General features: G+C 38.1%; 1 protein-coding gene across 1 annotated transcript; it reads left to right on the top strand.

The window, feature by feature from the left end:
• LOC135580751 (protein SPIRRIG-like) lies at nt 1-27,236 on the top strand. The gene is made up of 19 exons (XM_065143396.1): nt 1-685; nt 3,036-3,105; nt 3,190-3,275; nt 4,896-5,028; nt 5,111-5,167; nt 6,336-6,512; nt 10,332-10,523; nt 10,642-10,707; nt 11,605-11,719; nt 11,899-13,052; nt 13,240-13,927; nt 14,022-14,124; nt 14,215-15,314; nt 15,391-17,041; nt 17,196-20,237; nt 23,508-23,816; nt 23,915-24,221; nt 24,354-24,500; nt 25,566-27,236. The coding sequence occupies exons 1-19, from the start codon at nt 477-479 to the stop codon at nt 26,718-26,720; spliced, it is 10,761 nt and encodes a 3,586-aa protein (XP_064999468.1). The 5' UTR covers nt 1-476; the 3' UTR covers nt 26,721-27,236.
• Nucleotides 27,237-27,443: the final 207 nt, after the last annotated feature.

Genomic DNA, 27,443 nt, shown 5'->3' with positions numbered 1-27,443 from the left:
AATAAAGACGGAGGGAGAACGCGTTCGGCCGAAATCTCTCTTTGGAGTCTCTCCTGCGCGGAGACGAAATCGATCGATCGATCGAGCGAGAGGACGACAAAAGCACTTGGGTCTCCGTTTCTCCCAGCGGACATCGCGCTCCCCCTTCAATCTCTGCGTCGAATGCCGTCGTTCTCCTGAGGCAGATCTCCCACCCAATCCTTATCCGCCCAAAGGTCCCGTTCTTGACCCGATCCCGATCGATTTCACGGAGAAGAGCGGCGAGATCCGGCGCCTCCCGCCCGCCCCAGCTGACGCCTTGGTCTCGTTGTTCCATCCGTTCTTTGTCTTTCTCCCAGTTCTGGGATCCGTAGCCGCCGTAGGCGGGAGGCGACGGAGAGGAAAAGAGGGAGGGTTTGCTTCGAGCTGGGATTCGGATCTAGGGTTTGATCGGAAGGAGGGACGGGGGCCGCGGGTGCTTCGGATGAAGACCACCCATGTTCCAGTCATCACGGAAAACGATGAAATGGTCGTCATTGCTTAAGGATCTCAGAGAGAAGGTCGGGCTCTCAGGGTCGCAGCCGCAAACACAGTCTTCAGCCTGCCCATCCCCCTCGTTCTCGCCCGCTGCCGAATATGGTGGAGCTGGCGCACCCCAGTCGGCCCCGGCGTCGGTATACGGTTCTCCCGAATCTTCCCCTGCGAGGTATGGGTTCTTTGTTTCTGCTCCAACTTTAAAGTTCTTGTTTCTGGTGTGTGGTAATGCAATTAAGCGGTGCGATCTTGTAGAAATGTTGGACTTATCCGATCTAAAGGCTCACAATTGGTGTCGAGGATGATTTTATAATAATCTCAAATTTATCTTGTTAGGCATCTGCGGCTTATGGTGTTTATAATTATGCTGCAAAGTGTCTTTTGATAGATCATGGAGAAAACTATGCAGTAAACTTGTCTACTCTTTCCGCATATAGTGTCATGAGAACAATATATTTATATATTTACGGTCATGGGCAAACTGCAAAAATAACCGATTGGTATACACCTCCGATATAAGCAGCATGTTAGATGGGTTTCTATTTATTAATTCAACAAATAGATACTGATTGGTATACACCTCCGATATAAACTTGACAAATCGCATTTGCGATTTTTCTGCATTACTTAACAAAGGTAAAATGGATATCCATGCCAATTTTGGCAAATAGATGTGCAACATGTATGTCTTGGCATTAAAAGCAAGAAGCATTGGCATTTAGAAGAGAAGTAGGGATTCTTGCAATTATTTCTCTCTGAAGAGAGGAGGAATTCTTTTTATGCTTGTAATCTGTAAAAATATCTGAAGTAGTAAAAGCTGACTCCAAAGATAACAAAGGCCAGCACTCACAGATTCTTTGGTGGACACACATAGTTAGTTTTTTCGCTCTGCTAGTTGTAAATGTCGACAAAATCAGAAGAGTAAGTATGATAATGGAAAGCATGATTTACTTCATCTTTGAAAGACATGGTTCTGTATAACTTAAAAAAACATTGACTAATATGAAGTCATCTATGCGGTGATTGACTAAAAGACATTCACTCTTAAGTCTTAACAGAAGATTGGTATTGTTTCTGACATATACAATCATGACGATTAATTGATCCATCTTTCTATCTTCTCAACAATGTGTCCATCCACCTCCAATCCTATATCTATTTTGTTGAAGTTGAGTGTCATTATCTGTTTTCCTTAGTTTCTTAGTATCCACTTGCAATGAAGTAAATGTAGGAATAGTTGCTCTAATGCCAACCATTGCCAAACAAGGTGACATCAAGGCTGCAGAGATGAGAGAGGCCTTCATCTCAACTCGCTATTTATAGATTGTTACACAATTTCTAATATGTATTTTTTGTAGTGATCATAGGATGCTTGGCTAGTTTGATGAATTTATTACTTGTTTTACACGGTTCAACTCAATATAATAAAAGTGAATGACTTAAAGGTGCACTAAAACTAATAAAATATCCTAACTATACATGATAATTCTATCTTGACTCAGGATCAAGTTTTTTTAAATGAAATAAATAATTCAAACCAGGTTATCATCAAATTTTGTACCCTTAAATGCAAGAATTTGATCTGGGGTTATGAGATACAAGGTTCGTAATTTCGTATCATACCGATGTTTCGAGCTTTGTTCGGTATGATACGGTACGGGTGTACCGCTTGGTCCACACACACATATATATATATCTATATAAAATATATAAAAAAGGAGGCGTACGCTGCCTTGGCGACGTCGCCTCCTTTTCTTGTCCTCGTCGCGTCAGACGAGAAGAACAAACGCTCTTCTCCTCATCTGCGGCGTTCGGCGAAGGCGTCGAAGGCTGCAGGCGTCTCCCGCCTTCGGCGAAGAACGCGGCGAACTAGAAGCCGAGCCGCCGCCTCTAAGTTACCTTCAGTGTAACTGAGATTGCTAAAATCTGTAATTTATATGAAAAGCCATCGGTGCTGCAGATTTGACTGCTTGTGTGCATCATAATTTGTTTGCACTCTAGTCCATTTCCTGTCTGTACTATATGAGAAAATTTTGGTCCCTCCACTCTAGGTACCCCATTTAAAATCTAAACTGTGTTTTATCACTTACATTTTTGTATGACCTTGAATTGTATGATCTGCGGTGAAGGTCTCAAGTCACTGTCTGTACTAGGTTTGTGTATTGTTAGGGGTTGCACTATGCAGGATCTTGGAAATCAAAATATTATACTCTCAAGTCACTGTAACTTTTTTACATTCATTTATGAATTGCATTCATTGAATGTTTTGGGCTAACAGATCTACATGATTCTCATGCTTATATTGTTTTAAAGGGAATGCTTTCTGTATCTTCTTCTGACTTTTTTTGCATTTTGTTCTGTTCATTTTCTTGTTTTGCTAAGAACAAGTTATGTACTTGTTAAAATGGATTGACCTATAAAGTTCTATGTGGAGGCAGTTGGATTTGTAAATTATTAAAAATAATCAAATTTATTTTCTGTAGTTTGCTCATTCTTTTTATTTCTTGTACTACAAAATGTAGAGGCAAACATGAACAGGAGTTGGACTTTAAGAAGTTCTGGGAAGATTTTCGTTCTTCCAGCTCTGAAAAGGTTGTTCCAAGACTTTAGCTCTTCCTTTGTGTAATTGCATTTTGTCTCGGTCTAGCTGCTAATGTTGAATTTTTGCCCATGCAGGAGAAAGAAACAGCACTAAATATGGCTGTAGATACATTCTGTAGATTGATTAAACAGCAATCCGATGTAGCTCAGTTAATTAACAAGTATGAGGTCTTCTCACCTTATTCTGATTGAACAATTAAAAAGATTCACATTTCTTATATCCACTATATGTGTTCTTTGCAAGTAATTAAGATACTTATAATTTTTGTTTCTATTCTTCTTGAAATTCATTTTTAGACAAGCGGCTCCAATGATAACTATGGTAAGGCTGAGTTCTTTCTAGTATTTGTAAAATTTGAAGCTGCTGTGTGTTTTTGGCAAGGTGGAATTTTTCTACAAGGAAAGATATTCTTGTACTTGCTAGTTGTTAGTGGCTACTCTGTTCTCTTAGGGTATGTTTTTACATCAATGCTTAGAAAATAGTGTCTTGCAAGTTCTTAATGCCCCAGATCACCATCATCAGCAAACCCCACATAAAAAGGAACTCTTTTCCAGAATTACGTATCCCTTCTATCAATTTGTGGGCATCACTATTAAAACTGAGCCTTTTCTTTTCCACTTCTTCACTTTGTTGATCTTCTTTGTTTCATCATTTTATTTTGTAGAAATTTTTGTCATCTTCAATCTTGTCTCATAATCATCATGGCACAAAATGTTTGTATTCTTGATTTAGAAATGTGACATTAGATGAGTCTATTTCTTATTTGGTCTTGATGGTTTTGACTTTTGAGTGCTTTGACCGTTACATGTAGAATATGATCTGTGTAGAAGTATATCTATGATATCTTCATTTTTTGGGTCAGTTGCTCTATATTTGACCATGAAGTTCAAGGTCATGTCTTCTATATTGTTCCTAGACAACTGTGCATCTTAGATTGTAGTTTTTCATTCCTTGCTCTCTTTACTCAGTGCAGAGCTTGTTTTCTGTTAGAGCTGTCAAATGTTTGAACTATTTGAGGACATGTGTTTGCCTTGATGTTTAGCTTAATAATGACTTTTTCTTTTTTTTTCCTCTTTGGCAAATGAATTAAATTTAAAACTTTAGTAGGTTGCTCATGTTTGGTGTAGTTTATCTTCATCAAAGTTGGAAACTAAAAAGGCATGTTATTTTCAGTTTAAAACTACTTTTGAAGAGCACAAATTTGTGTCAAACTCAGATAAGCTAGTTCTGAGATTTACTCTGTTAAATGCAAGTTTGAGCTGGGCTCATTTCATTACTAGATGTTGGCTAGCTAGAACAACTTCTGCTGGTTTGCTGCTAATAATAACTTGCAATTATTTTGATAAACTGTCTAGTATCAACTCTTGATCTTCATTTTTGTTGGAGCTGAACTGCAATTATCTGTGGTCTGCTTTTGGAAGAATGGACTGCCTTTTTTCTTCAGAAGTTGGCCAATATAAAGTTGACTGGTATCACTAAATTTTAAGAGATTATTTCTAATAGTTATCTTTTCTCTTTTGTTCTATGTAAATTGAATTTTAAGGACGACATTAGCAAATAGCATGCAGTTTAGGATCTTGTCTTCAATATATTTGGATGTTCATTCAATATAAAGTTGCTACTAGAAGTTGGTTACATATTTAACAAACTGTAGCATAGCTTTGATCACATTTTCTTGGATATTTGGACACAGTTATATTTTTTGTTCGTCTTTGAGTAGTGAAGCATCGTTGGACAGAATTTTATTTGAACTAATTTTTATTGTAACTTCTTATTACAGGTTTGTAGAAGTACACATATTTTCTTTTGTTGTTGGAAGAGCCTTCGTGACAGATGTTGAAAAGTTGAGAATCTATAGCAAGGGAAATTTTTTGAATGTTGCAAACATAATAAGTTTCTTTTCTGAAGTTAAGGTGTGGTATTGTACTTCTGATTATTTCAGAATTTTTAATTCCGAAAAGTGCCTGCTCTCATAAGTAATTATTTATTGAGCAGGACGGGATCAGCCGTGGTTCTAATTTGTTATATGCAGTAGAAGTTCTTGTAACCGGGGTATGTCCATGTTCTTGTAGTAAACTAAATTATTCAAAGGCATTTAATCTTGTTTCTTCTCTAACACATTGATTTATCTCATACGAACTTTCTATTTATCAAATTTCTCAACAAAGGGTGCTGTAAGAATATAAGGGAAAACGGTTCTGTTCTGGCCAAAATTGGTCTGACCAGGAATTTATTGGAGAAAAGAAAAAGAAATATTGAAGATGATGGGACGGGAACATAATTTTTACAATTCATCTCCTTGTTAAATTGGCTTGAAAGATGAGTTGTAATTTTTGGGATAAATTAATTGTTCTGATTTCTGTGCTGGCAACCTTGTATTTTAGTAACGGAAAGGTGACATTCTGGATGATATGTGACTGCATTTATGCGAAGTTGAGTGTTTGTTTTTGGATACGCCATCTGATTTAACGTGTATTCCTGTCTATCTTAATGCTGGTGAAAAACAGTAGATGTTGGCATGTTGGCAGTATTGGATATCATCATGTTGATAGTACTTTACACGTTACAAATCTAAGTGCAGTTACATGGATAGATTATCAATAGATCCTTGTCAATGTCGTAATGCCATTTCAACATTATGTCTTACATAAAACAATATTTCTGACATTTAGTTCTTTTTAGTTTACCATTAAAGTCCAAAAATTATCTTATTGAGATTATTGATCTAGAAACCTGATCAAGTTAATCCATTTACTCTGCTCATGGGTGTGGTAAATTATCCTTGATTGTGTTAGAAGTTCATGAGATAAATAGCCTAATTCAATGCTGAATGTTCTACCTAAATGCTGAATGTTCTGTTGGAACCCAAATGCTGGAGTATAAAGTTCACTTAACATTTTAATTCTAATTTTTCTTGTTTTAACTTTGGTAAATGCTGCCAATTCTTAGAGTCCCAAGGGAAGAATATTGTATGAAAAGTTTAACCTTGGTTTTGAGCAAATAATGCTATAACTTCCAATCCCTTCAATAAAGGAAACCAGCAAACTTATAACTTTGTATGGTGTCAAACATAGTTAAGCTTAAGCAGACACTGTTGTATCAGGAGCTACTTTACTGTTGGTAATTAACTTTGAACATTTCACCGATAAGCACATTTGTAAATATTTTTGCATAACATGAAAATGAGTACAATCTTATTGTGATTTTTATTTATTAACAGGCAATTGATAAGCAATCCCTGTTGGATTCTGGTATTCTATGCTGTCTTATTCATATTCTCAATGCACTTTTGAATCCCAACGAGGCCAAAGGAGGACAAGTAGACACCTTAGAAGAATCAGCTAAAAGTGGAAAAATGATGGATGGGAAAGATACACTTCGAGTCCGACGGCTTGAGGTGACCTAAACCTTGTGAATTTAGGAATACTGCTCCTGACTTATTATTATTAGGGCTTTTGCATCCTTTTTTCATTAATTCTATTGTTGTGAGGTACAAAACCTATTTAGAAGTTGGCAATCTATCTGTGCTTAGTTTTTAAAATAAGATGCTTTCCAGCTAATTTCTTTTTCCTCCAATTATTAGAAGAAAAAAAAAATTATGCTTATCACAAAATCCCTCACTAGCTGATTCTAATATGAGAATTTTGTGTATTGTTTAGGTTGTTGCAACATGAAATATGATTAAATATAATCTAATATATTATTTGTTGACTTTGTTTGGATGTATGAACAAAATGTATCCTGAGAGTCCAGAAGTGCCATTTGTTGATAATTACTAATTGAAGTTATGACAATTGAACAGGTTGTTATGATTTGTTGCTATATGCTCTGCCTAGCCAAAACATGTTTCTCTTTTAATGGCAATATATAATAATTTATTAACTTGTCCTTATTGCTTACACAGCAATATATACTTCATTTGGACCCTTCAGGTCTATTATGAGCGTCCATTCAAACATGTACATGATGAGCATGGCACTCCTTTGAATGTATGTTGTTTCAGGCAAAGTTTTCATATCTTTACTGCTGCTAAAGTGTCTGGCGCGTGTCTTATTTTAAATAGTATGCCTGTTTAATTGAAATCTATATACAGTACTTTTTCCCTCTGACTTTTGGTCCTTGCATGTTCAAGACTTGGGCAGTGGCATTCTCTTTCTTGGCTTAAACTTGTCAACTTAGTGAATGCCTATATTTGAGTCTTGACGTCTATTGTCTTTGTTCTAAGATCTATCATGTCCTAACTGTGCTTCACAATAGATTTTTCCAGAAGTATGACAAGTGGCTTTTCCAGAAGTATGACACACAGACAAGAGTGCTTGTGTACTGTCTGAGAATAACAAGAGAGGAACTACAGTCCTGATGAGATACTTTTAGTTTGCCTTTAGCTCTAAGCACAAATACTTCTGGAGAAAGCAAGCACTTGAGCTGCAGTCATAACTAACTGGAGAATTTCAGCTCATAAATGCCATAAACATCATGTCAATATAAGCTCTGCCTGTCTTAGTTATGGGCTTAAATGGGTTGAATTTTGTTATTTTCTTTAAAAAATGGCCTGTAGTAGGTTTATTACATAGGCATACAAAATGATTGACTGAAGTAATGTCTTTTTTATCTATTGTGTATGGTTTTGGTTCAACATGCATGTCACATGAATTTACATGGGTAGCACTCCATATCTATTAGGGTCTCCACATGGTTCTTTCATGGGTAGCACTCCATTTAAGAAGTCGGCATTCCATACTTAGCAGAACGTTGGCACTTTTCTGTCATACGTTTTCTTCTTCCTTTTAAATCTAATTCTTAATTCAAGTTGCTGGGACAAGCCTACCAGGCCACATTGCTAGTAATGACTATGGATAACTGAAAAATGGAGCATTGATTCATGAAAGGTAGTATAAAGAATTAATTGAAAATTTAATGGATGTGATGATGGAGAAAAACCAATATGTTATGATCTACAATATTAAGGAGATGGTTTAACTAAATTTGTTAGGTTCAAACCAAAACTCTTGCAAACCCCATGATTGGTGGGAAATATCATAGCTTTGGAGTGAAAACTACTGCCTGTATCCATAGTCATGAGGGGACCATGCAGCCCATACTGGTAGCATCTATTAAGCCAGATGAGATGTCGACTCATGAACCCAAAAGTCTTGTGATGCTTTCAAGCCAGTTCTAAATGTCAGTCATGGGAATATTCTCATGCTGAAGGAATGACACCCATTAAACTTGTGACAACGTGAGATATCACGATAACACTTAGGTAAGTTGTGCAGCTCCATAGTAATTATAGATGATCAACATAATGAGACCTGCATTGAAAGACATAACTTAATGGCTAGAAGTTAAAACTTTTTAAAGCAGGGTTTTCTATTGCAAGTTTCAAATTCAGGGTTCAATGAAATTTTGGAAAGAACCATCAAAGTATTCTCCCTTAGGGTTGTAAGAATCCATCATGTATATACAATAATAGAAATAACTTGAAAGGTTAGAAGTTATAATCCAAAGCATGGTTCTTTATTGCAATGAAATTTATAAACTAACAAAAAAAAATCCTCTTAGGGTTGTAATAATCCATCATGTTTGTGAATACTAATGTACTAGTACTTGAGCCTTAGGATCTTGAAGTTACTTATATTCCAATGAAGCAATTTGATGAAACTACATATTACGTTCTTATTTTTTAATATTAAGTTCTTAATATTCATGTATACCATGGGCACAAGAAACATGCACAAAAAATTATATAACTAAGATGAGAAAGTTGAAGTGGATGTGTGGATTATTAGGAACAATAAAAAAGAAATGTCTTCATTCATGAACAATAGGTGTAGTTCTAATAGAGGATAAAATGAGAAAGAATTGTCCTCCATGATATAAACATGTTTAAAGGGGATATATGGATGTTATGATTAGATAATCTGGATTAATTAATATTTATGGTACAAGGATACATAGGAGAGAGACTTAAAAACACTTTACTTACAACAACAACAACAAAAAGAGATTTCAATGTTCTTGATTTAACTAAAAAAAAACCTTGTTTAAAGAATACAATTTCAGTCTTGGATCCATCTTGTCCATGGCTGTACCGACTCACGATATGTTGACGCACAATGCATCGAGATGTATCATGATATCAAATGCTGAATGAGGAGGGAAGAGGAAGAAGATTGAAGATGGAAGCGATGGAGGAGTACTCAAAAAGAGGTCGGTGGCATGTGGTGCGTGGTGGGTGGATCGGCGACATCGGGCAGCAGTAGTCAGCACAATGTTCCACATGATGAGATGGCGAAAAGAGCCAACAATTTTATTTTATTTTATTTATTTATTTATTTTGGGGGGAGGGGGGGTGTGTTAAAGAGTAAAGACAATTTTTTTAACTTGATTGGGCCAGGCTGCCCAAAATATTGTTCGGTACGGCCCGTTTAATACTGGTCGGTACAGACTGGTACAGTCAATACTGATTGATACAGACAGTCCAGGCAAAATTGCAAACCATACCTTGTATAAAGCATAATGGTTGAGATCTATGTAGGTGATCCCAAACTATTGGGACATCATGGCTTGCTGTTGTTGATGTCGCTGTTGTAATATCCATGTATACCATTATCAGCAAATATATATCTTCACAGTATTCCAGAATTCAAAATGGTAATTAGGTAAAATTTGCACATTTGAGTTATCGAGCATCTTTTGACCAGTTGCTGAATCTGGATTGAGATTTGAATTCTTAAGATCCTTACGCAAATTAAAGCATCTGCACTTTAGGGTTTGGGTGGTTTACTGATCACCATCTGTTCAGAATGTACATGTTGGTGCATTCAAAAGTAGTTTATTGCAGGCCAAACATGTTACCCCTACGAAAACTAGGATATGAGATTTCTCGAGTTTTATGTTTGTCATCCTAAAGTTCTAAGTTTTAAGCTGCTATGTGAACTAACTTTGGCCCATCTCCTTGAGCTCTCATGCTTTTCTGCTTGCATTTTTATGGAGTACTATTATGTACTGTATCCTTACAACTGGCATGCATGCTTAGATTGTGAGAATAAGTTTACAAGGAGCACTGTAAATGGAGAAACTATCATGAAAGAGACACATAGGGATAGTTAATAGTAAGAAACTCATGTAGGACTGCATCCTTGCACAGTTCTTCCTACTTCTGGTGTGTTTATGTGATGGTCTAATAGGTTTGTTATGATTGGTTTTCATTCAGATAGAAGGAAGTATAGTGCATATCATGAAGGCATTAGCAAGCCATCCTTCAGCTGCGCAAAGTTTGATTGAAGATGATTCACTTCAGCTCCTCTTTCATATGGTTGCAAATGGTTCATTGAATGTATTTTCCCAATTTAGAGATGGTCTTGTTCCTCTGCATACAATTCAACTTCATCGACATGCCATGCAGGTTTTGTTCCTTTCATGCATGACAGGAATTAGGAAGTTTTATGGATATAACTTGAGATGCAATTCTGCATATGCATCTTTATATGATTAATTTGTTCTTGTACCTCTTTATGGTACAGATACTTGGTCTTCTTCTTGTCAATGACAATGGCAGCACAGCAAAATATATACACAAGCATCACTTGGTATGACATTTGCTTTATTCACCTAGTGGTACTAAATTGGCACTTTTTATGCAAAATCTCACATAGTTTACATTAATTTCACTGAAAGACAGTTGTTTGCTTATATGATGCAAATAAAAACTATATATTGGATTTGTGGATAATTTTTTAGTTTCAGTGTTACTTTGTATAAGCTTAGTGTAACACATCTGACTCTACATATTTAAGACATGATAAAGATTGTCGTTAGGTGGTTTGCTGATCTGAAGGTTAATATCTCTGACATATTGTCCTATTTCAATGAGTTTGATATTAGCAAAAAAGAACTTGGAGAAAAGTAGGCTGCAAGAGGTGTCAGAACTTGGTAATTTTGTGTCAGTGGAGCATGTATTAGCATTTCGGATGCTGTGTCCAATTCTGCAATATCATATACAAACAACAATGACAAAGCCAAAGCCATAAGTCCCAACTATCATATACAGATGGTTTAAAAAAGTTTATTTTATGTAAGTATCATATACAGCAACATTAAATAGTTCATTTTCATGTATCTACGCATCTGAGGAAGATGGTTTAAAATTAGCATTTTAGTTGACAGAGTGAGAACAGATCTATAAAAATTGTAGTCAATATAGATCATTTTGTGAAAGTGAAAAGTGGGAGAAACTTGGCATAGTTTATCATGGTTTTGGTTGTCACATCTCGATTATCCTTTACTGCTGCTGATGCAGTCATGCTTTTGTCAGTTCTTTTGTATGGAGGTGCTGCAGTTTATCGGATATTTTCTTGATATCCCTTTTGTTTATCTTTTTCAAAATTTTATCACTTTCAACGACTGATCAATTTGTTAGTCTTCGCAAAAGATGTGTTGGATTTCATGTCATCTTATCAGGTGCTTTATGTTGTTCTTGTGTTTAGATTAGAGTTCTTTTGATGGCTGTCAAAGATTTCAGTCCTGAGAAGGGTGATGCTGCTTACACGATGGGGATAGTAGATTTGCTACTTGAATGTGTTGAATTATCACATAGACCTGGTAATTTCAATTCACATAGTTTTGCTTCATTTGTTCTATGTTTCGTTCAGATCCATCAAAAAAATATTATCTGAGGCTAAATTGAAGCTATTTTCAGCTGAAAGTAATTGGTTATCTTCCATAACTTGTTAGGCTGATAATTTTTTTGAATGCTATACATTTTTTTACTTTATCTGTAGAGGCTGGCTCCATTAGGCTCAGGGAAGATATACACAATGCACATGGCTATCATTTTCTTGTTCAGTTTGCCTTGACACTATCCAACTTGCAAAAGAGTCAGACTATTCAATCAGTCGGTTCAAAATTGTCACATGAAGAGTCCTCTCAATTTGATGGTCAGAATGCAGCTAATAGTTTGGTACAGCCGGAAAGCCAAAATGTTGCTTTGCCATCCCACCTTTCTCCATCATTGATTAGGTTACTTGATGCTCTTGTCAATTTAGCACAAACAGGACCTGCAGAATCTGCTGGTGGAAAAGCTTCAAAATATACTCAAAATAAGGGTACAAGCCATAGAAGTCTTACAGCTTTCGATAGAATTAATGACGAGGAGAAAGGTAATGCTAAGGTTAAAGATCTTGAAGCCATACAGACGCTTCAAGATATTTTTCTGAAGGCTGACAATGTCGAACTGCAGGCAGAGGTGTTGAATAGAATGTTCAAAATATTTTCATGTCATCTTGATAATTACATGTTGTGTCAACAACTGCGAACCTTGCCCCTCTTCATACTTAATATGGCAGGCTTTCCTGATTCGTTACAGGAGATTGTTCTAAAAATATTAGAATATGCTGTGACTGTTGTGAACTGTATTCCTGAACAAGAATTGCTTTCACTTTGCTGCCTTCTACAGCAGCCTATTACTGCCAGTCTGAAGCATACTATACTTGCTTTCTTTGTTAAGCTCCTGTCCTTTGACCAGAAGTTCAAGAAAGTCCTGAGGGAGGTTGGTGTTCTGGAGGTTTTACTAGATGATCTGAAACAACACAAGTCTTTTTCTGGTGTAGAGCAGCAAAACAGGATTTATAGTAGTTTAGAGACAAAGTCAAGTTCTAGCAGCTTCAAAAAACACATTGACAACAAAGATGCCATTCTTTCTTCACCCAATTTAGTAGGTTCTGGTTCAGGAAAATTTCCTGTATTTGAAGATGAGGGTACCATAGCTATAGCATGGGATTGTCTTTTTTCTCTGTTAAGGAGAGCTGAAGCTAACCAACAATCATTCCGATCATCCAATGGGGTCAGCATCATTCTTCCCTTTTTGATATCGGATTGCCATCGTTCTGGTGTTATGCGGCTGCTATCTTGTTTGATTATTGAAGATTCTCTTCAGGTATGCAATAGTCTATGATTGCGATTGATATAGATGAATATTTTCACCTGGAACTTATATGTGCTGCATTTTTTCCCCAAAAGACTGTTATTCTACAACCACAAAAGTGCTTTTTTATCTTTCTAAAGGGTTGATATGCTATTAGATAAAAAATAGTCTTTCATTTTTATCTTCTTATTTCTACCAGGCCCATCCAGAAGAATTAGGTGCACTCATTGAGATCCTCAAGAGTGGGATGGTCACAAGTATTTCTGGATCTCAATACAAACTTCAAAATGAAGCAACATGTGACATATTAGGCGCATTATGGCGTATTCTTGGGGCAAATAATTCAGCACAAAGAGTTTTTGGAGATGCCACAGGCTTTTCTTTACTGTTAACCACCCTACATAGTTTTCAGAGCATTGAGCTTCCAGATATTCAATCTTCCATGAATATTTTCTGTTTTCTAATGCGAGCCATCACTGCTGGGGTCTCCAATAATGCTCTCAACCGATTGAGACTTCATGCAATTATGTCATCCCAGACGTTTTATGATCTTCTCTGTGAGTCTGGTTTGCTTTGTGTGGAATGTGAGAAACATGTTATCCAGTTGTTGTTTGAGCTTGCACTAGAGATAGTTCTTCCACCATCTGCTGTTCATCAGGGGGAAAAACCTTCCTTAGATATGTCAGAGGGCGAGCCAAATTCTTTCTTGACTGTCTCTCTTGGTATATCTAGGTTTGACAGTGAGCGGATATACAATGCTAGTGCAGTGGGTGTGCTGATACGTTCGTTGTTGCTCTTTACTCCGAAAGTGCAATTGGATATTCTGAAGTTTATTGAGAAACTTGCTCGTGCTGGTCCATTCAATCAGGAAAACTTGACTTCTGTTGGTAAGGCAAAAAAAAAACCATAAAGCTTTTGTTAATTTTCTCCTATGCAGTATATAGTGTAATTCATGGTATTTTTGGTCGGTTGATTATTTAGGATGCATTGCACTTCTGCTGGAAACAATTAGCCCATTCCTCGAAGGCTCATCTCCTCTACTTACACATGCTTTGCGGATTGTGGAAGTTCTAGGAGCATTCATGTTAGTTCAGTAATTAAAAATTCATTGCTGTCTAACTACTAAATGTTCATTTTTTTTTCTTGGAGTAACATATAACTTTTGTGGTAATAGGCTGTCTTCCTCTGAGCTTCGAGTTCTTCTAAGGTATATTCTTCTATTAAAGTTGAAAAATTCAGGTCAACTTCTTGTTGACATGATGGAGAAATTAGTTCAAATGGAAGACATCAGATCAGATAGTGTTTCCCTAGCACCATATGTTGAGATGGACATGAGCAAAGTGGGTCATTCATCCATCCAGGTGTCTTTAGGAGAAAGAACATGGCCTCCAGCAGCCGGTTATTCTTTTGTTTGTTGGTTTCAGTACCATAATTTACTGAAAAGTCAAGTTAAAGAATCAGAGCAAGCATCCAGAACTGGATCTGGCAAACGAAATGCTTCTTGTGGACAGATATTGCGTATCTTTTCTGTTGGTGCAATGACAGATGGGAACACATTATATGCAGAAATTTGCCTCCAAGATAATGGTGTCTTAACTCTAGCCACAAGCAATTCATGCTCACTGGCATTTCCTGGAATAGAAATGGAAGAAGGAAGGTGGCATCACCTTGCAGTTGTTCATAGCAAACCTAATGCATTAGCAGGATTATTCCAAGCCAGTGTAGCATATCTGTATGTTAATGGAAAGCTTATTCACACCGGAAAGCTTGGCTACTCACTATCTCCTGTTGGTAAATCATTACAGGTTACTCTTGGTACACCAGTTTCTCGTGCAAAAGTGAGTGATTTATCATGGAGGCTTCGTTGCTGTTACCTATTTGAGGAGGTGCTCACATCAGGTAGCATTTTCTTCATGTATATTCTTGGTCGAGGATACAGAGGGCTATTCCAGGATACAGATCTTCTGAGATTTGTCCCGAACCAGGCTTGTGGTGGGGACAGCATGGCCATACTAGATTCTTTGGAAGCTGAGTCACCCATGGCTTCCAATTCACAACGACTTGATAGTTCTGGCAAGCTGGGAGAAATTAAGTCTGATTGCAGTGGAATTGTTTGGGACTTGGAAAGATTGACAAATCTTTCTTTACAGCTTTCTGGCAAGAAACTCATCTTTGCTTTTGATGGAACATCCTCAGAAGCGTTTCGGACTTCTGGAACGTTGTCTTTGCTCAATCTTGTTGATCCAACATCAGCTGCTGCTTCGCCTATTGGTGGTATGTAGACTACAGTCGACAAACTTTTTATGTTCTCATGTAATGTGATAAGTAATTGTATTTCTTTGATTTACAGGTATACCACGCTATGGTCGTCTTTCTGGAGATATTTACGTCTGCAATCACTTCATGATCAGTGATAGTATACATGCTGTTGGTGGAATCCCTGTTGTTCTTTCTCTTGTTGAGGCTGCTGAAACCAAGGACATGTTACACATGGCACTGGAGTTACTTGCATGCTCACTTCATCAGAGTCCACAGAATGTCAAGAACATGCAAACCTTGAAAGGATACCATTTACTTGCACTTTTTCTGCACCGCAGGATGTCACTGTTTGACATGCATTCACTTGACATATTCTTTCGTATTGCAGCATGTGAAGCCTCCTTTTCTGAACCGCAGAAGTTTCGAGCAAACAGGGCTTTGAGTTTCCCTGTCAGAACTTCCCCAGAAGCCAGTATTGAGGATCTTTCTTTGCCAAAATTTTCTGATGAAATCTCTTCAGTTGGATCACATGGAGATCTTGATGATTTCTCTGCACAAAAGGACTCTTTCAGTCATCTTTCAGAACTTGAAAATACGGATATGTCTGAGGCAAACTCAAACTGTGTTGTTCTTTCAAATGCTGACATGGTCGAGCATGTTCTCTTAGACTGGACATTATGGGTTACTGCTCCTGTTTCAATTCAAATTGCAGTCCTTGGATTTCTTGAACATATGGTATCCATGCACTGGTACAGAAATCATAACTTGACAATCTTACGTCAGATCAACCTGGTTCAGCATTTGTTAGTGACTCTGCAACGCGGTGATGTGGAAGTTCTTGTTTTAGAAAAGCTGGTAGTACTACTTGGTGTCATTTTGGAGGATGGTTTTTTAGCTTCTGAGTTAGAACTAGTGGTCAGATTTGTTATAATGACATTTGATCCACCTGAACTGACTCCAGGGAATCAGATCGTTCGAGAGACTATGGGAAAGCATGTTATCGTTAGGAACATGTTACTGGAGATGCTTATTGATTTACAAGTTACTATTAATGCTGAAGAGTTGCTCGAGCAGTGGCATAAGATTGTCTCATCCAAGTTGATCGCCTTTTTTCTTGATGAAGCTGTACATCCAACCAGTATGAGATGGATCATGACTCTTCTAGGAGTTTGTCTTTCTTCTTCTCCTACATTTGCTCTCAAGTTCCGGAGCAGTGGTGGCTACCAAGGGTTGTCACGTGTTCTTCCAAGCTTTCATGATTCTCCTGAAATATACTATATCGTCTTCTGTTTGATATTTGGTAAAGCTGTCTATCCAAGGGTGCCTGAGGTCCGCATGCTTGACTTCCTTGCCCTTTTGCCGAATGATGGAAATTATGGTGAATTAAAATTTGTGGACCTGTTAGAAACAGTGATTGCCATGGCAAAAGCCACATTTGATAGATTGAGTATGCAGTCGATGCTTGCTCATCAAGATGGTAAACTGTCACTTCTCAATGGTAGCTTAGTTGCAGAGCTTGTAGAAGCAACGTCAGATATGGCTGGCGACCTTCAAGGTGAAGCTTTATTGCACAAGACTTATGCAGCACGGTTAATGGGTGGGGATGCAGGGGCGCCTGTTGCAGCTACATCTATATTGCGGTTCATGGTTGATCTGGCAAAAACATGTCCACCATTCTCTTCTTTGTGCAGACGAGCAGATTTTCTTGAAACCTGTGTTGATCTATATTTTTCATGTGTAAGGTTCGGTGCCAGCTGCTCTACCCTAATCTATTTTTATTAGCATCTGGATTTAATTTCATAAGAAATGTTGACACTTATCTATTGTTTTCTGTACTATAGATCTCTATTAAAGATCTCCTTTTTCTTGCCTAATTACTTAAGTGCTGTTATCCAGGGCTGATTGTGCATTAAAGATGGCCAAAGATCTCACTACTGCTGCACCAGAGGAGAAGAATGATATCGATGATGAGGATTCTGAAAATACATTCTCTAGCTTGCCTCCAGAGAATGAGCAAGCTGTGAAAACTTCCATGAGCACTGTAAGCTTTCCTCGAGAACAAAAGAGTACTAGCTCTGGAGATATGCAAGGGTCACCCTGTTATCCTTCAGCTTATGCTGAAGTAAAAGGAGACGATGAAACAAATTTAAATCCTCAGAACTCTCTCACTGGAGAAGTTGACCAAGCTCTCCGGAGTCCTGATCAGCAAAATTTCACACACGACTCTGTTACTCCTTATGATCCTGATTTAAAGCATATTGATTCCAGTGGGACTCAGATTCTCAATCAACCAACTGATTCACATAGTTCTGCCTCTTTGAATATGCCTTATTCTCCTGTCCTGTCTGATAAATCAAACACGAAATCTACAGCAACACCCAGTGCATCTCCCGTTCTTGCTTTAACATCATGGCTTGGCAGCACAAGCAGTAATAGTGATGCAAAAGCAAAATTAACTGCTTCTCCATCAATGAGATCGTCTTTTTCTTTGAATGAGTTTGACTCCTCTCCTGATTTAAGAACAAATTCACATGAATCATCTGCCGTGAGCATGTTCTTTCCAATAAACCCAAAGCTATTACTTGAAATTGATGATTCAGGTTATGGTGGTGGTCCTTGCTCTGCAGGAGCTACTGCTGTCTTAGATTTCATCGCGGAAGTTCTTGCTGATATTGTCTCAGAACAACAAAAAGCAACCCAGTTTGTAGAGAATATTATAGAGTCTGTTCCACTTTATGTGGATGTTGAATCTACTTTAGTTTTTCAAGGATTGTGTCTTAGTAGATTGATGAACTTCCTGGAAAGGCGTGTGTTGCGTGATGATGAAGATGAGCAAAAGCTCGATAAGAATCGTTGGACTGTAAACTTAGATTCTCTTTGCTGGATGATTGTAGATCGTGTGTATATGGGATCTTTTCCTGAGCCAATTGGGGTGTTTAGAACATTTGAGTTTCTGTTGTCAATGTTACAACTTGCTAATAAAGATGGTCATGTAGAAGAGGCAGCACCTGGAAAAGGAATATTGTCCATTGCAAGGGGAAGCAAGCAACTTGAGGCATATATTCATGCCATTTTAAAAAATACAAATCGAATTTTGATGTACTGCTTTTTGCCTTCATTCTTGAAGTCCATTGGTGAAGATGATCTGCTTTTGGCTTTGGGATTTCGATCTGAGAGGAGCAAGGGTTTATCTTTTAACGGACTGCAAGATGAGTCAACTGTTGATATATGCATGATTTTGCAGCTGTTACTTGCTAACAAGCGGCTGATACTCTGCCCAAGCAATCTTGACACTGATCTGATTTGTTGTCTGTGCACAAATTCAATTGCTCTTCTACATGACAAGAGATCAACCACTCAAAACCAGGCCATAGACATCATCAAGTACTTGCTATTACATCGTCGGTCAGCACTTGAAGACTTTCTTGTATCAAAGCCAAATCAAGGGCCTACTTTGGATGTTTTGCATGGTGGTTTTGATATGTTATCGATGGGAAGCCCCTCTTCATTTTTTGACTGGTTCAACATCTCTGAGCAAGCCATCAACAAAGTCTTGGAACAATGCTCATCTATCATGTGGTTGCAATATGTGGCCGGGTCAGAAAAGTTTCCTGGTGTCAGAATTAAAGGTATGGAAGTCCGTCGTAAGAGGGAAATGGGTAGGAAAGCACGGGATATTGCAAAGTTAAACATAAAACATTGGGAACAGATATATGAGCGGAGATATGCTCTTGAATCAGTTCGAGATCTAATGTCTACAGAACTAAGAGCTATTCGTCAGGATAAGTATGGTTGGGTTCTTCATGGTGAAAGTGAGTGGCAAACTCAGCTTCAGCAACTTGTTCATGAAAGAGGGATTTTTCCTGTACGGCATGCATCTTTGGAACCAGGATGGCAGCTCTGTCCTACTGAAGGACCATATCGGATGCGTAAAAAGCTTGAGCGTAGCAAACTAAAAATTGATACAATTCAGAATGCCCTTGCCAGAGGTTTTGAGCTGGAGGAGTCAAAACTGGTAAAGGAAAAGCATGAAAATGGTGTGGGTACATCTGGATCCGAGTCAGATTTATATTTTAATCTATCATCAGATGATGCTCCAGAGAAGGGCTATGATGGTGATGACCGTGAGGAGTCCTCAATAAAATATGGTTTAATGGTTGAAAGCTTGGCATCTACTCAGATTGAATGGAATGATGATCATGGTAGCAGTGTGCGTGAACCAAGTGTTTACTCTGCTATGGAGTTTGGTGTCAAATCAAGCTCCTCTGTTCAGATGACAGAGGGAAAACAATCTGAACTAGGCACTCCAAGGCAGTCATCTTCTTGTAAGGTTGATGATATGAGAGCTCCAGAGGAGAAGCAAGAGAAGGAACTTCTTGATAATGGTGAATATCTCATCAGACCTTTTCTTGAACCTTCAGAAAAGATAAGGTTCAGGTATAATTGTGAACGTGTTGTAGGCCTTGACAAGCATGACGGTATATTTCTTATAGGGGACCTCTGCTTATATGTTATCGAGAACTTCTATATCGATGACTCTGGCTGCATATGCGAAAAGATTAGTGAGGATGACCTATCTGTGATTGATCAAGCTTTGGGTGTGAAAAAGGATGTTTCAGGGAGCAGTGAGTTCCAGCAAAAGTCCTCTTCATCATGGGGTGTGGAGGTTAAGACATTGGCTGGTGGAAGAGCATGGGCATATAATGGAGGTGCTTGGGGAAAGGAGAAGGTTTGTAGCAGTAGTAACTTACCACATCCATGGCACATGTGGAAGCTTGATAGCATCTACGAACTCCTGAAACGTGATTACCAGCTTCGTCCTGTTGCTATTGAGATATTTAGCATGGATGGGTGTAATGATCTCCTGGTTTTTCACAAAAAGGAGAGAGAGGAAGTCTTCAAAAACTTGGTTGCAATGAATCTTCCACGGAATAACATGTAATTTTCAAGCCATTTGATCTTCCTTTCTTTCTCTTTCCTTTTCTGCTCTATTTGTTTGTGAGTTTCAGACTATCTGCTCCATTTAGTAGAATACTGAATCTATAATCAACTTTTATTTTCATCATTGGTATGATTTTAATTGTTGATCTTGTTATTTCAAATCATACATGTAATCATTGACAAGCAGTAGGTTCATTTTCAGGTGTAAGCAGATTGAGATGTCCTGGTAGAAAGCACCTAAAGTAGCATCTTTACATAAGAAGTAAAAAAATGATATATTAAAGTAACTCTTGTACTCTGCATCTTTTGTTTCTAGCTCATTCTTATTCAGAATCTTCATATAATTAGAGGAAACAATGCACTTTTTGGATCTTTGTTCAAACTCTAAGAAAAATTTTCCATGTATGTGGTTTCTTTTTATTTCCTTTCCTCATTCAGGTTATTGTTTGGTTTCTTGTTCATATTTTGCCACTGTTAACAGCATTATCAACATTGTTGTAGCTTTATAGAATAACCATTCGATTATTTGAGTGGATTTTTAAGATTGATTCTTGTAGATATAGGCACACCTTCCTTGACAAGACTCAGCACAATTTTGTTATTATTTCATAAAATTGTAAAAGACTGAATTATTCTCAATTTCCCCACACTGAGGAGATTGAGTCCGTGTAGGTTGAGCAAATTGTGCTTAATTTTCTCAATGTTATTTGGAATATCCTGAAATTTCATTTACTGTAAATGAGTTTTAACCGCACCATGTTATATTTTACTTGGCAATGTACTATATCTGCCATTCCTAGAGCACCTACCTAATCAAGATAGCTTCATGATAACCACTTGATTGTTGTTGCTTCCAGATCTATGAACTGATCTGTTTGTTATAACTTGTGATGATGGCTTCCAAGCTGGGTTTTTAATTTCGAATGATATCGTCCGTATTGAGCGGTACGTATTGGTCCGTCGGCAAATCGGTACGCGGACTGCCCGCTACCAGGCGGTACTATCGATTGGGGTTGTTTCCGCCCTGTTAGAAATCGGTCGGTGATGGTCGATCTCGATCGTCGCCGCCCACTACGGGACGGTATTAGCCAAGGGAGAAGGAAGAAGAGAGAGAAGAAAAGGGAGAACCTGGAGATATGGTGTCGCTCTCCCTCGACGATCTCGATCCGTCATCGCCCTCCCTCGTCGGACGCCGCAGATGAGATGTCGCCTCCTCGTCTGAGGCAACTAGGCCTTGGCGTCGTCGGTGACTTCTCCTCATCCGTGTGGGGAGAAGAAGCCTTAGCGACGTTGCCTTTTTCTTAATTTTTAAACTTTAATATTATATATATATATATATATATATATATATATATATATATATATATATATATATATATATATATATATATATATATATATATATATATCGAGCGATACACCAGAGCATACCGCTCGATATACTCGTATCGTATCTTACCGAGCTGAGCTCGATACTCCGGTACGGTACGAAATTGCGAATCTTGCTTCCAAGTACTTCACTTTGAAGCCATGCTGATCTAATGATGATATCTAAGGGCAGGATCTAATGGAATTTTCTTTTTCGCTAGAGAAAACCTAAACACAATATCTTTACAATTACAACTTGATTATCATTGTCTCCAGAGCTATGAGCTGACATTTTTGTTATAACTTATGATGGTGACATCCAACTGTTTCACTTTGAAGCATGCTAATCCAATGATGAGATCTAAGGGCTAGATGTAATGGATTTTTTGTCCTTTTGCTATAAGCAAATGCTGGCATATGCAAAGTAGAAATACACACTATTTAGTAACCAATCGGAATTTTGTTCTTTTGCTATAAGCAAATGCTGGCATATGCAAACAAGTAGAAACACACTAATTAGTAACCAATCCTTCAGTGGTCTCATGTACTCTTTCCAAAAGCTAAAGATCAAACAGAAGTTATTCCTTAGACTAGTAGCATTCTAGTTCCTTTGCTTTGAAGTATTTTCTCAGCTTCATATGTCACTGTAGTTCTTTCTATCTAGATTTATCTTCTAATTTCTTTCCCAAGAAAGCATTAAATCTCAAGTGATTCCAAACTAGTGGAATTTTTTCCAGATGAGGAAGGTATCTTAGAAAGGCATGTAGAACATGAACAATATTGGTAACACCCAGAAACTGTAAGCTTATGATTATTAGCTTCGTAGATGACATCCAGATTAAAATTGAGCCTGGAGTTTTTGTTCCTGAAAGCTTTGTGTGGCAAGCTGGTTATGCAGTTCTTTGGAAGCTGGACCCTTTTATCAGTCTAATCTTTGAATTTTTGACTATCCCTTCATCCCATCGTTATAAATGTTAAGAAATTCCCTCTTCTTGTGTTGCATTGCCATTTGTCTATCTTTGTACTGGTCAGTCTTCTCATATATTGTAAAAGAACATCTCATCCAACTGATATTTAGTGGATCTCTGTTTTATCATCTTTTGAAAGGACATCCTAGTAGGTTTATTTATGGAGTCTATGAAGCTGTGTTATAAGAAGCATTGACTTTCCAATGCAGTTATATGCATAGATATGCAATTGGGTATCTGCCTTTTTGCTTTTAGTTAAAGCGTGTTTTTTTGTAAATTTGCCACTTCTAGTAAAGGATTTATGCATACTATGAAGATGTGCCCTTGGTAACCTCATTGGGTGGTCTATGTATCACAGGGAATCAGCTGACATGTTATGAACACATTGTGAGGAGACACCAATATAGGAAGCATTTTTTATTGGTTTGTGCAAAAATAAGAAGAGAAACAGCTTAAACAAAATGCCTACTGCACGGTACAAGTTTTACAGTTGAATGAGGAACTATCTAGCTAAATTGAAATGCTGAGTGACTGTCATAAATATTTGTGGTTACATTCCTGAATGTCTACTGCATATTACAATATCTGCAGTTGAACAAGAAGTTAATTGTGCTGTCTAAGTTGGAGTGTTGTTGGGGTTACTTTCCTGAAGAAATCATGGATGCAATTTCATTTAGTTTTTCAACTGTAACATTGATACGGTGCAAGTTATCGGCTATATTTACCCGAATCATTGTTTGTTAATTTTGCAAAAATGTGATTGAATTTTGTTTCTTTTCTCTTACATGACTATGATGCATCTGAAGTTCAAATTGATGGTAGTTTTTTATATTAACATGTGCTACAGTTGTCTTTCTGTTTAACCATAATTATTATTTATGTGCTGCTCTGAAGTTGTAGTTTCATAAGCACTGAAAGAATAAATTGACAGGCTGGACACAACAATATCTGGGTCATCAAAACAAGAAGGCAATGAGGGAAGCCGCCTTTTTAAGATTATGGCCAAGTCCTTTTCAAAAAGATGGCAAAATGGAGAAATTAGCAACTTTCAGTACCTCATGCACCTCAACACTCTCGCAGGACGAGGCTATAGTGATCTTACACAATATCCAGTATTTCCATGGGTTCTTGCAGATTATGAGAGTGAAACTCTGGATTTGAAAAACCCTTGCACATTTCGTAAACTCGATAAACCAATGGGATGCCAAACATCAGAGGGAGAGGATGAGTTCAGGAAACGGTTAGTCTGTATTACCTTTCCATTAAATTTACCTGCTCTGATCCAGAGCACGCGCCTCAAAAATCTTATCCCTCTGACTTGTTTTTGTGTATTTTCAGATATGAAAGTTGGGATGATCCTGATGTCCCCAAGTTTCACTATGGTTCTCACTATTCCAGTGCCGGAATTGTTCTTTTCTATCTTGTTAGGCTGCCACCATTCAGCACTGAAAACCAGAAATTACAAGGTGGGCAGTTTGACCATGCAGACCGTTTATTTAATAGTGTGAGAGATACTTGGTTAAGCGCAGCTGGAAAGAGTAATACATCAGATGTGAAGGAACTGATCCCTGAGTTCTTTTACATGCCTGAGTTTCTGGAGAATCGGTTTAATCTTGACTTGGGTGAAAAACAGTCTGGTGAAAAGGTAAAATTTTATTGTCTAGACTTTTTGTCTTCTCCAATGCAATATGTTACTGCACACAGATTATCCTCGACTCTGGTGAGTATTATTCTTTTGCACCTATGCAATGAGACTCATTCGAGGCTTTTTCCTCAGGTTGGTGATGTTGTTTTGCCCCCTTGGGCCAAAGGCAGTCCTAGAGAGTTCATAAGGAAGCACCGGGAAGCCTTGGAATCAGATTATGTTTCTGAGAACTTGCATCACTGGATAGACCTCATCTTTGGATGTAAGCAAAGAGGCAAGGTGGGTATAATCTCTAGACTTGTAATATTCCAGTAGCAATTTATAGAACATGATGGTCTCTGATTTTGTTTTATGGGCTCAAACCAACTTGCTGACTTTGTTATCTATGCAAAAACTATATGTACTTGGAGAAGCTTTTTCTTATTTACCCAGTGGAGGAAGTAGTTTCCGAGACCATGTACAACGGTTGCCCTATCACCTTGTTCGACCAAACTGCCTTACCCAATGCAAATGTTCTGAAAGAAGCCTTTAAGCTGTATTAAGCAAGTTCTTATCGTCTTGCCCATTCCCAATTATTTTCTCCTCTATTTCTTTTTTGTTTCCATTTGCTGGCTATCTTTTTCAATTTAGCTAATATCCATTGAATTTTCTTATGACCACATCAGTAAGGTACAAGATTTGTACTATTTCAGATATTTTGGCCCATAAACATTTTTTGTAATTGATCAAAACTAATGCAACTGTAATTTATTGTCCAGACTTGGAAAATTCAATCATGTTACTCAACTATTAGATTTTTTTTATTTATTTGACTTGTCATTTCTATGTTGCTGAGAATACTGAAATATTCTGACTGTGGAAACTTCAAAATTTTTAAACATTTGACCATTAGGTCCCATTTCTAAAGTTTTTACAAGGTGAATTAAATTGAAACAAGCTGTTAGGTGTACATAAAATCTTAATTCTCCTGTGAATAGGTCCAGCGTAGCTAATGTGTGGACACTTTTTGAGTGTTTCTTCATGTGAAGAAGTCAGCAAAATCTGATAGAGATTTGTTTCTGAAAAAGACGTAGGCTGGAGGGCTACCATTTTGTATGAGACAATTTTAACATATTAGATAAATAAACGAAACAAATGAATTTGTTGCTGCCGTCGTACCACAGGTTGCACCATTTTCAGAATTGCTCCAGTGCCTCGGAAAGAAAGAGAAATATATGTATATAGAATAGCTTTTCCTTTCTCTGATTTACAGAAATGGCCCTGTAACTAGTCATGCAATAAGCTAAGCTGCCATTTTACAAGCGTTATCAACTAATCTTATCTGCTCCATTCTGACTTTAACAGGCAGCTGAAGAAGCAACTAATGTTTTCTATCACTACACATATGAAGGAAATGTGGACATAGATTCAGTTGAAGACCCCACCATGAAAGCCTCAATCCTGGCCCAGATAAATCATTTTGGTCAGACACCTAAGCAGTTATTCCCGAAGCCGCATGCTAAGCGACGCACGGACAGGAAACTTCCCCCTCATCCTCTTCGTTACAGTGCCAACCTCGTCCCCCAGCAAGTCCGGCGGTCTTCTTCTTTCATATCTCAGATTGTGACGTTCAATGAAAAGATCCTTGTTGCTGGGGCAAATAGCCTACTCAAACCGGTGATGTACAACAAATACATATCGTGGGGCTTCCCAGATAGAAGCTTGAGAATTATGAGCTATGACCAGGATAAACTTCTTTCCACTCATGAGAATCTTCATGGTGGTAACCAAATTCAATGTGTTGGAGTCACGCTTGATGGTCAGGTTCTGGTGACTGGCGGCGACGATGGTGTTGTTTCAGTCTGGAAATTTGACAAGGATAATCGTCTGAGTTTGGGGAGGGCCCTCTGTGCTCATACCAGCAAGATAACATGCATCCATGTCAGCCAGCCTTACTCGCTTATTATTACAGGCTCCGAAGACTGTAGTGCAATTCTGTGGGATCTAACAAACTTGGTCTTTGTGAAGCAGCTTCCTTCATTCCCGGCACCAGTGTCGGCTGTGCATGTGAATGAACTTACAGGCACTATTCTGACTGCTGCAGGAATTCTGCTTGCCGTTTGGAGTATCAACGGAGACTGCCTTGCGGTTGTGAACACCTCGCAACTCCCTTCGGATCTTATTTTATCGGTAACGAGCACGTTGCACTCTGATTGGCAGGACACGAACTGGTGTGTGACTGGTCACCAGAGTGGAGCAGTGAAGGTATGGAACATGGTGCATTGTTCCACAGATGAGGCCAGTGGAAGGAGCAAGTCGTCGGCGGCTGGAGCGGGAGGGTTGGATTTAAGTGGGAGGTTACCCGAGTACAAGTTGCTGCTGCACAAGGTGCTCAAGTCACATAAGCATCCTGTCACAGCACTTCATCTTACAAGTGATCTAAAGCACCTGTTGAGCGGGGATTCGAGCGGACACTTGCTGTCGTGGACCGTCTCAGATGATAGCTTGAGAGCTTCTTGACCGCGAGGGTGATGATAGTTGAATCAATCATGCTGGCGTTTGATGACACGATTTTGATTACTTCACGATGCCTATTTAAGTGAAACGAGAGCAACCAAGGGCTGGCCTGGAAGTCATAGTGAATGAAGAGATATGTTCATGATCACAGAGCAGCTCCCATAGTGTAACAAGCATACAGGTACGTGCTAAAAAAAACACAGATGATTGCGGTGAAGGAAAAAAAATGATAGTTGTGGTTTGGCCAGTTTTTTTTTTTTTTTTTCTTAATTTTTCCCGGCAGGGCATCGCGGGCAGGGATGGTTCTTTTGGATCCCATTCACTCTTATGTTGGTTTACCTGTTTTGGTGTAAATAGGTGATAAACCAATGCATATAAAATTTGTATAGGACGAGCATAAAACGTTTTTGGGGCTGTAGGAAAATTCAGGTGCTGAGGAAGGGGTTTGTTGTAACACGGATCGATTACAATGTTGGTTTCCGGTGTTCTTCCATTCTTGCCGAGGGTGTAATTTTGGCATCCACTGCGTGTCCCTCTCCTTCTCTTGATGAATGTTTTTCCCTGCTTTATTTCTCATGCAGCTCATCAATCTATTGTGTTGGTGCTGTGCCCCAAAGAAGTTTGCTTTGGATCCATAGTGTTGGTGCGTTACTTTGCTATTAATCTCTTTTCCTACAAACAAAGTACATCATCAACTGGGAGTTCTCTGCCTGCCCTGTAAGCCTA

Source organism: Musa acuminata, chromosome BXJ3-3, assembly GCF_036884655.1.
Source record: "Musa acuminata AAA Group cultivar baxijiao chromosome BXJ3-3, Cavendish_Baxijiao_AAA, whole genome shotgun sequence".
In the NCBI taxonomy this organism is placed as follows: domain Eukaryota; kingdom Viridiplantae; phylum Streptophyta; class Magnoliopsida; order Zingiberales; family Musaceae; genus Musa; species Musa acuminata.
This window is presented reverse-complemented; position numbering and strand designations above follow the sequence as displayed.

What these genes read in the sequence shown, in the direction of transcription:
- LOC135580751 (XM_065143396.1), top strand. Translation starts at nt 477, where the DNA reads ATGTTCCAGTCATCACGGAAAACGATGAAATGGTCGTCATTGCTTAAG. An exon ending in GTAGCTCAGTTAATTAACAA is followed by an intron (nt 3,276 to 4,895) that starts GTATGAGGTCTT and finishes TTCTTATTACAG; the next exon opens with GTTTGTAGAAGTACACATAT. An exon ending in ATATACACAAGCATCACTTG is followed by an intron (nt 10,708 to 11,604) that starts GTATGACATTTG and finishes TCTTGTGTTTAG; the next exon opens with ATTAGAGTTCTTTTGATGGC.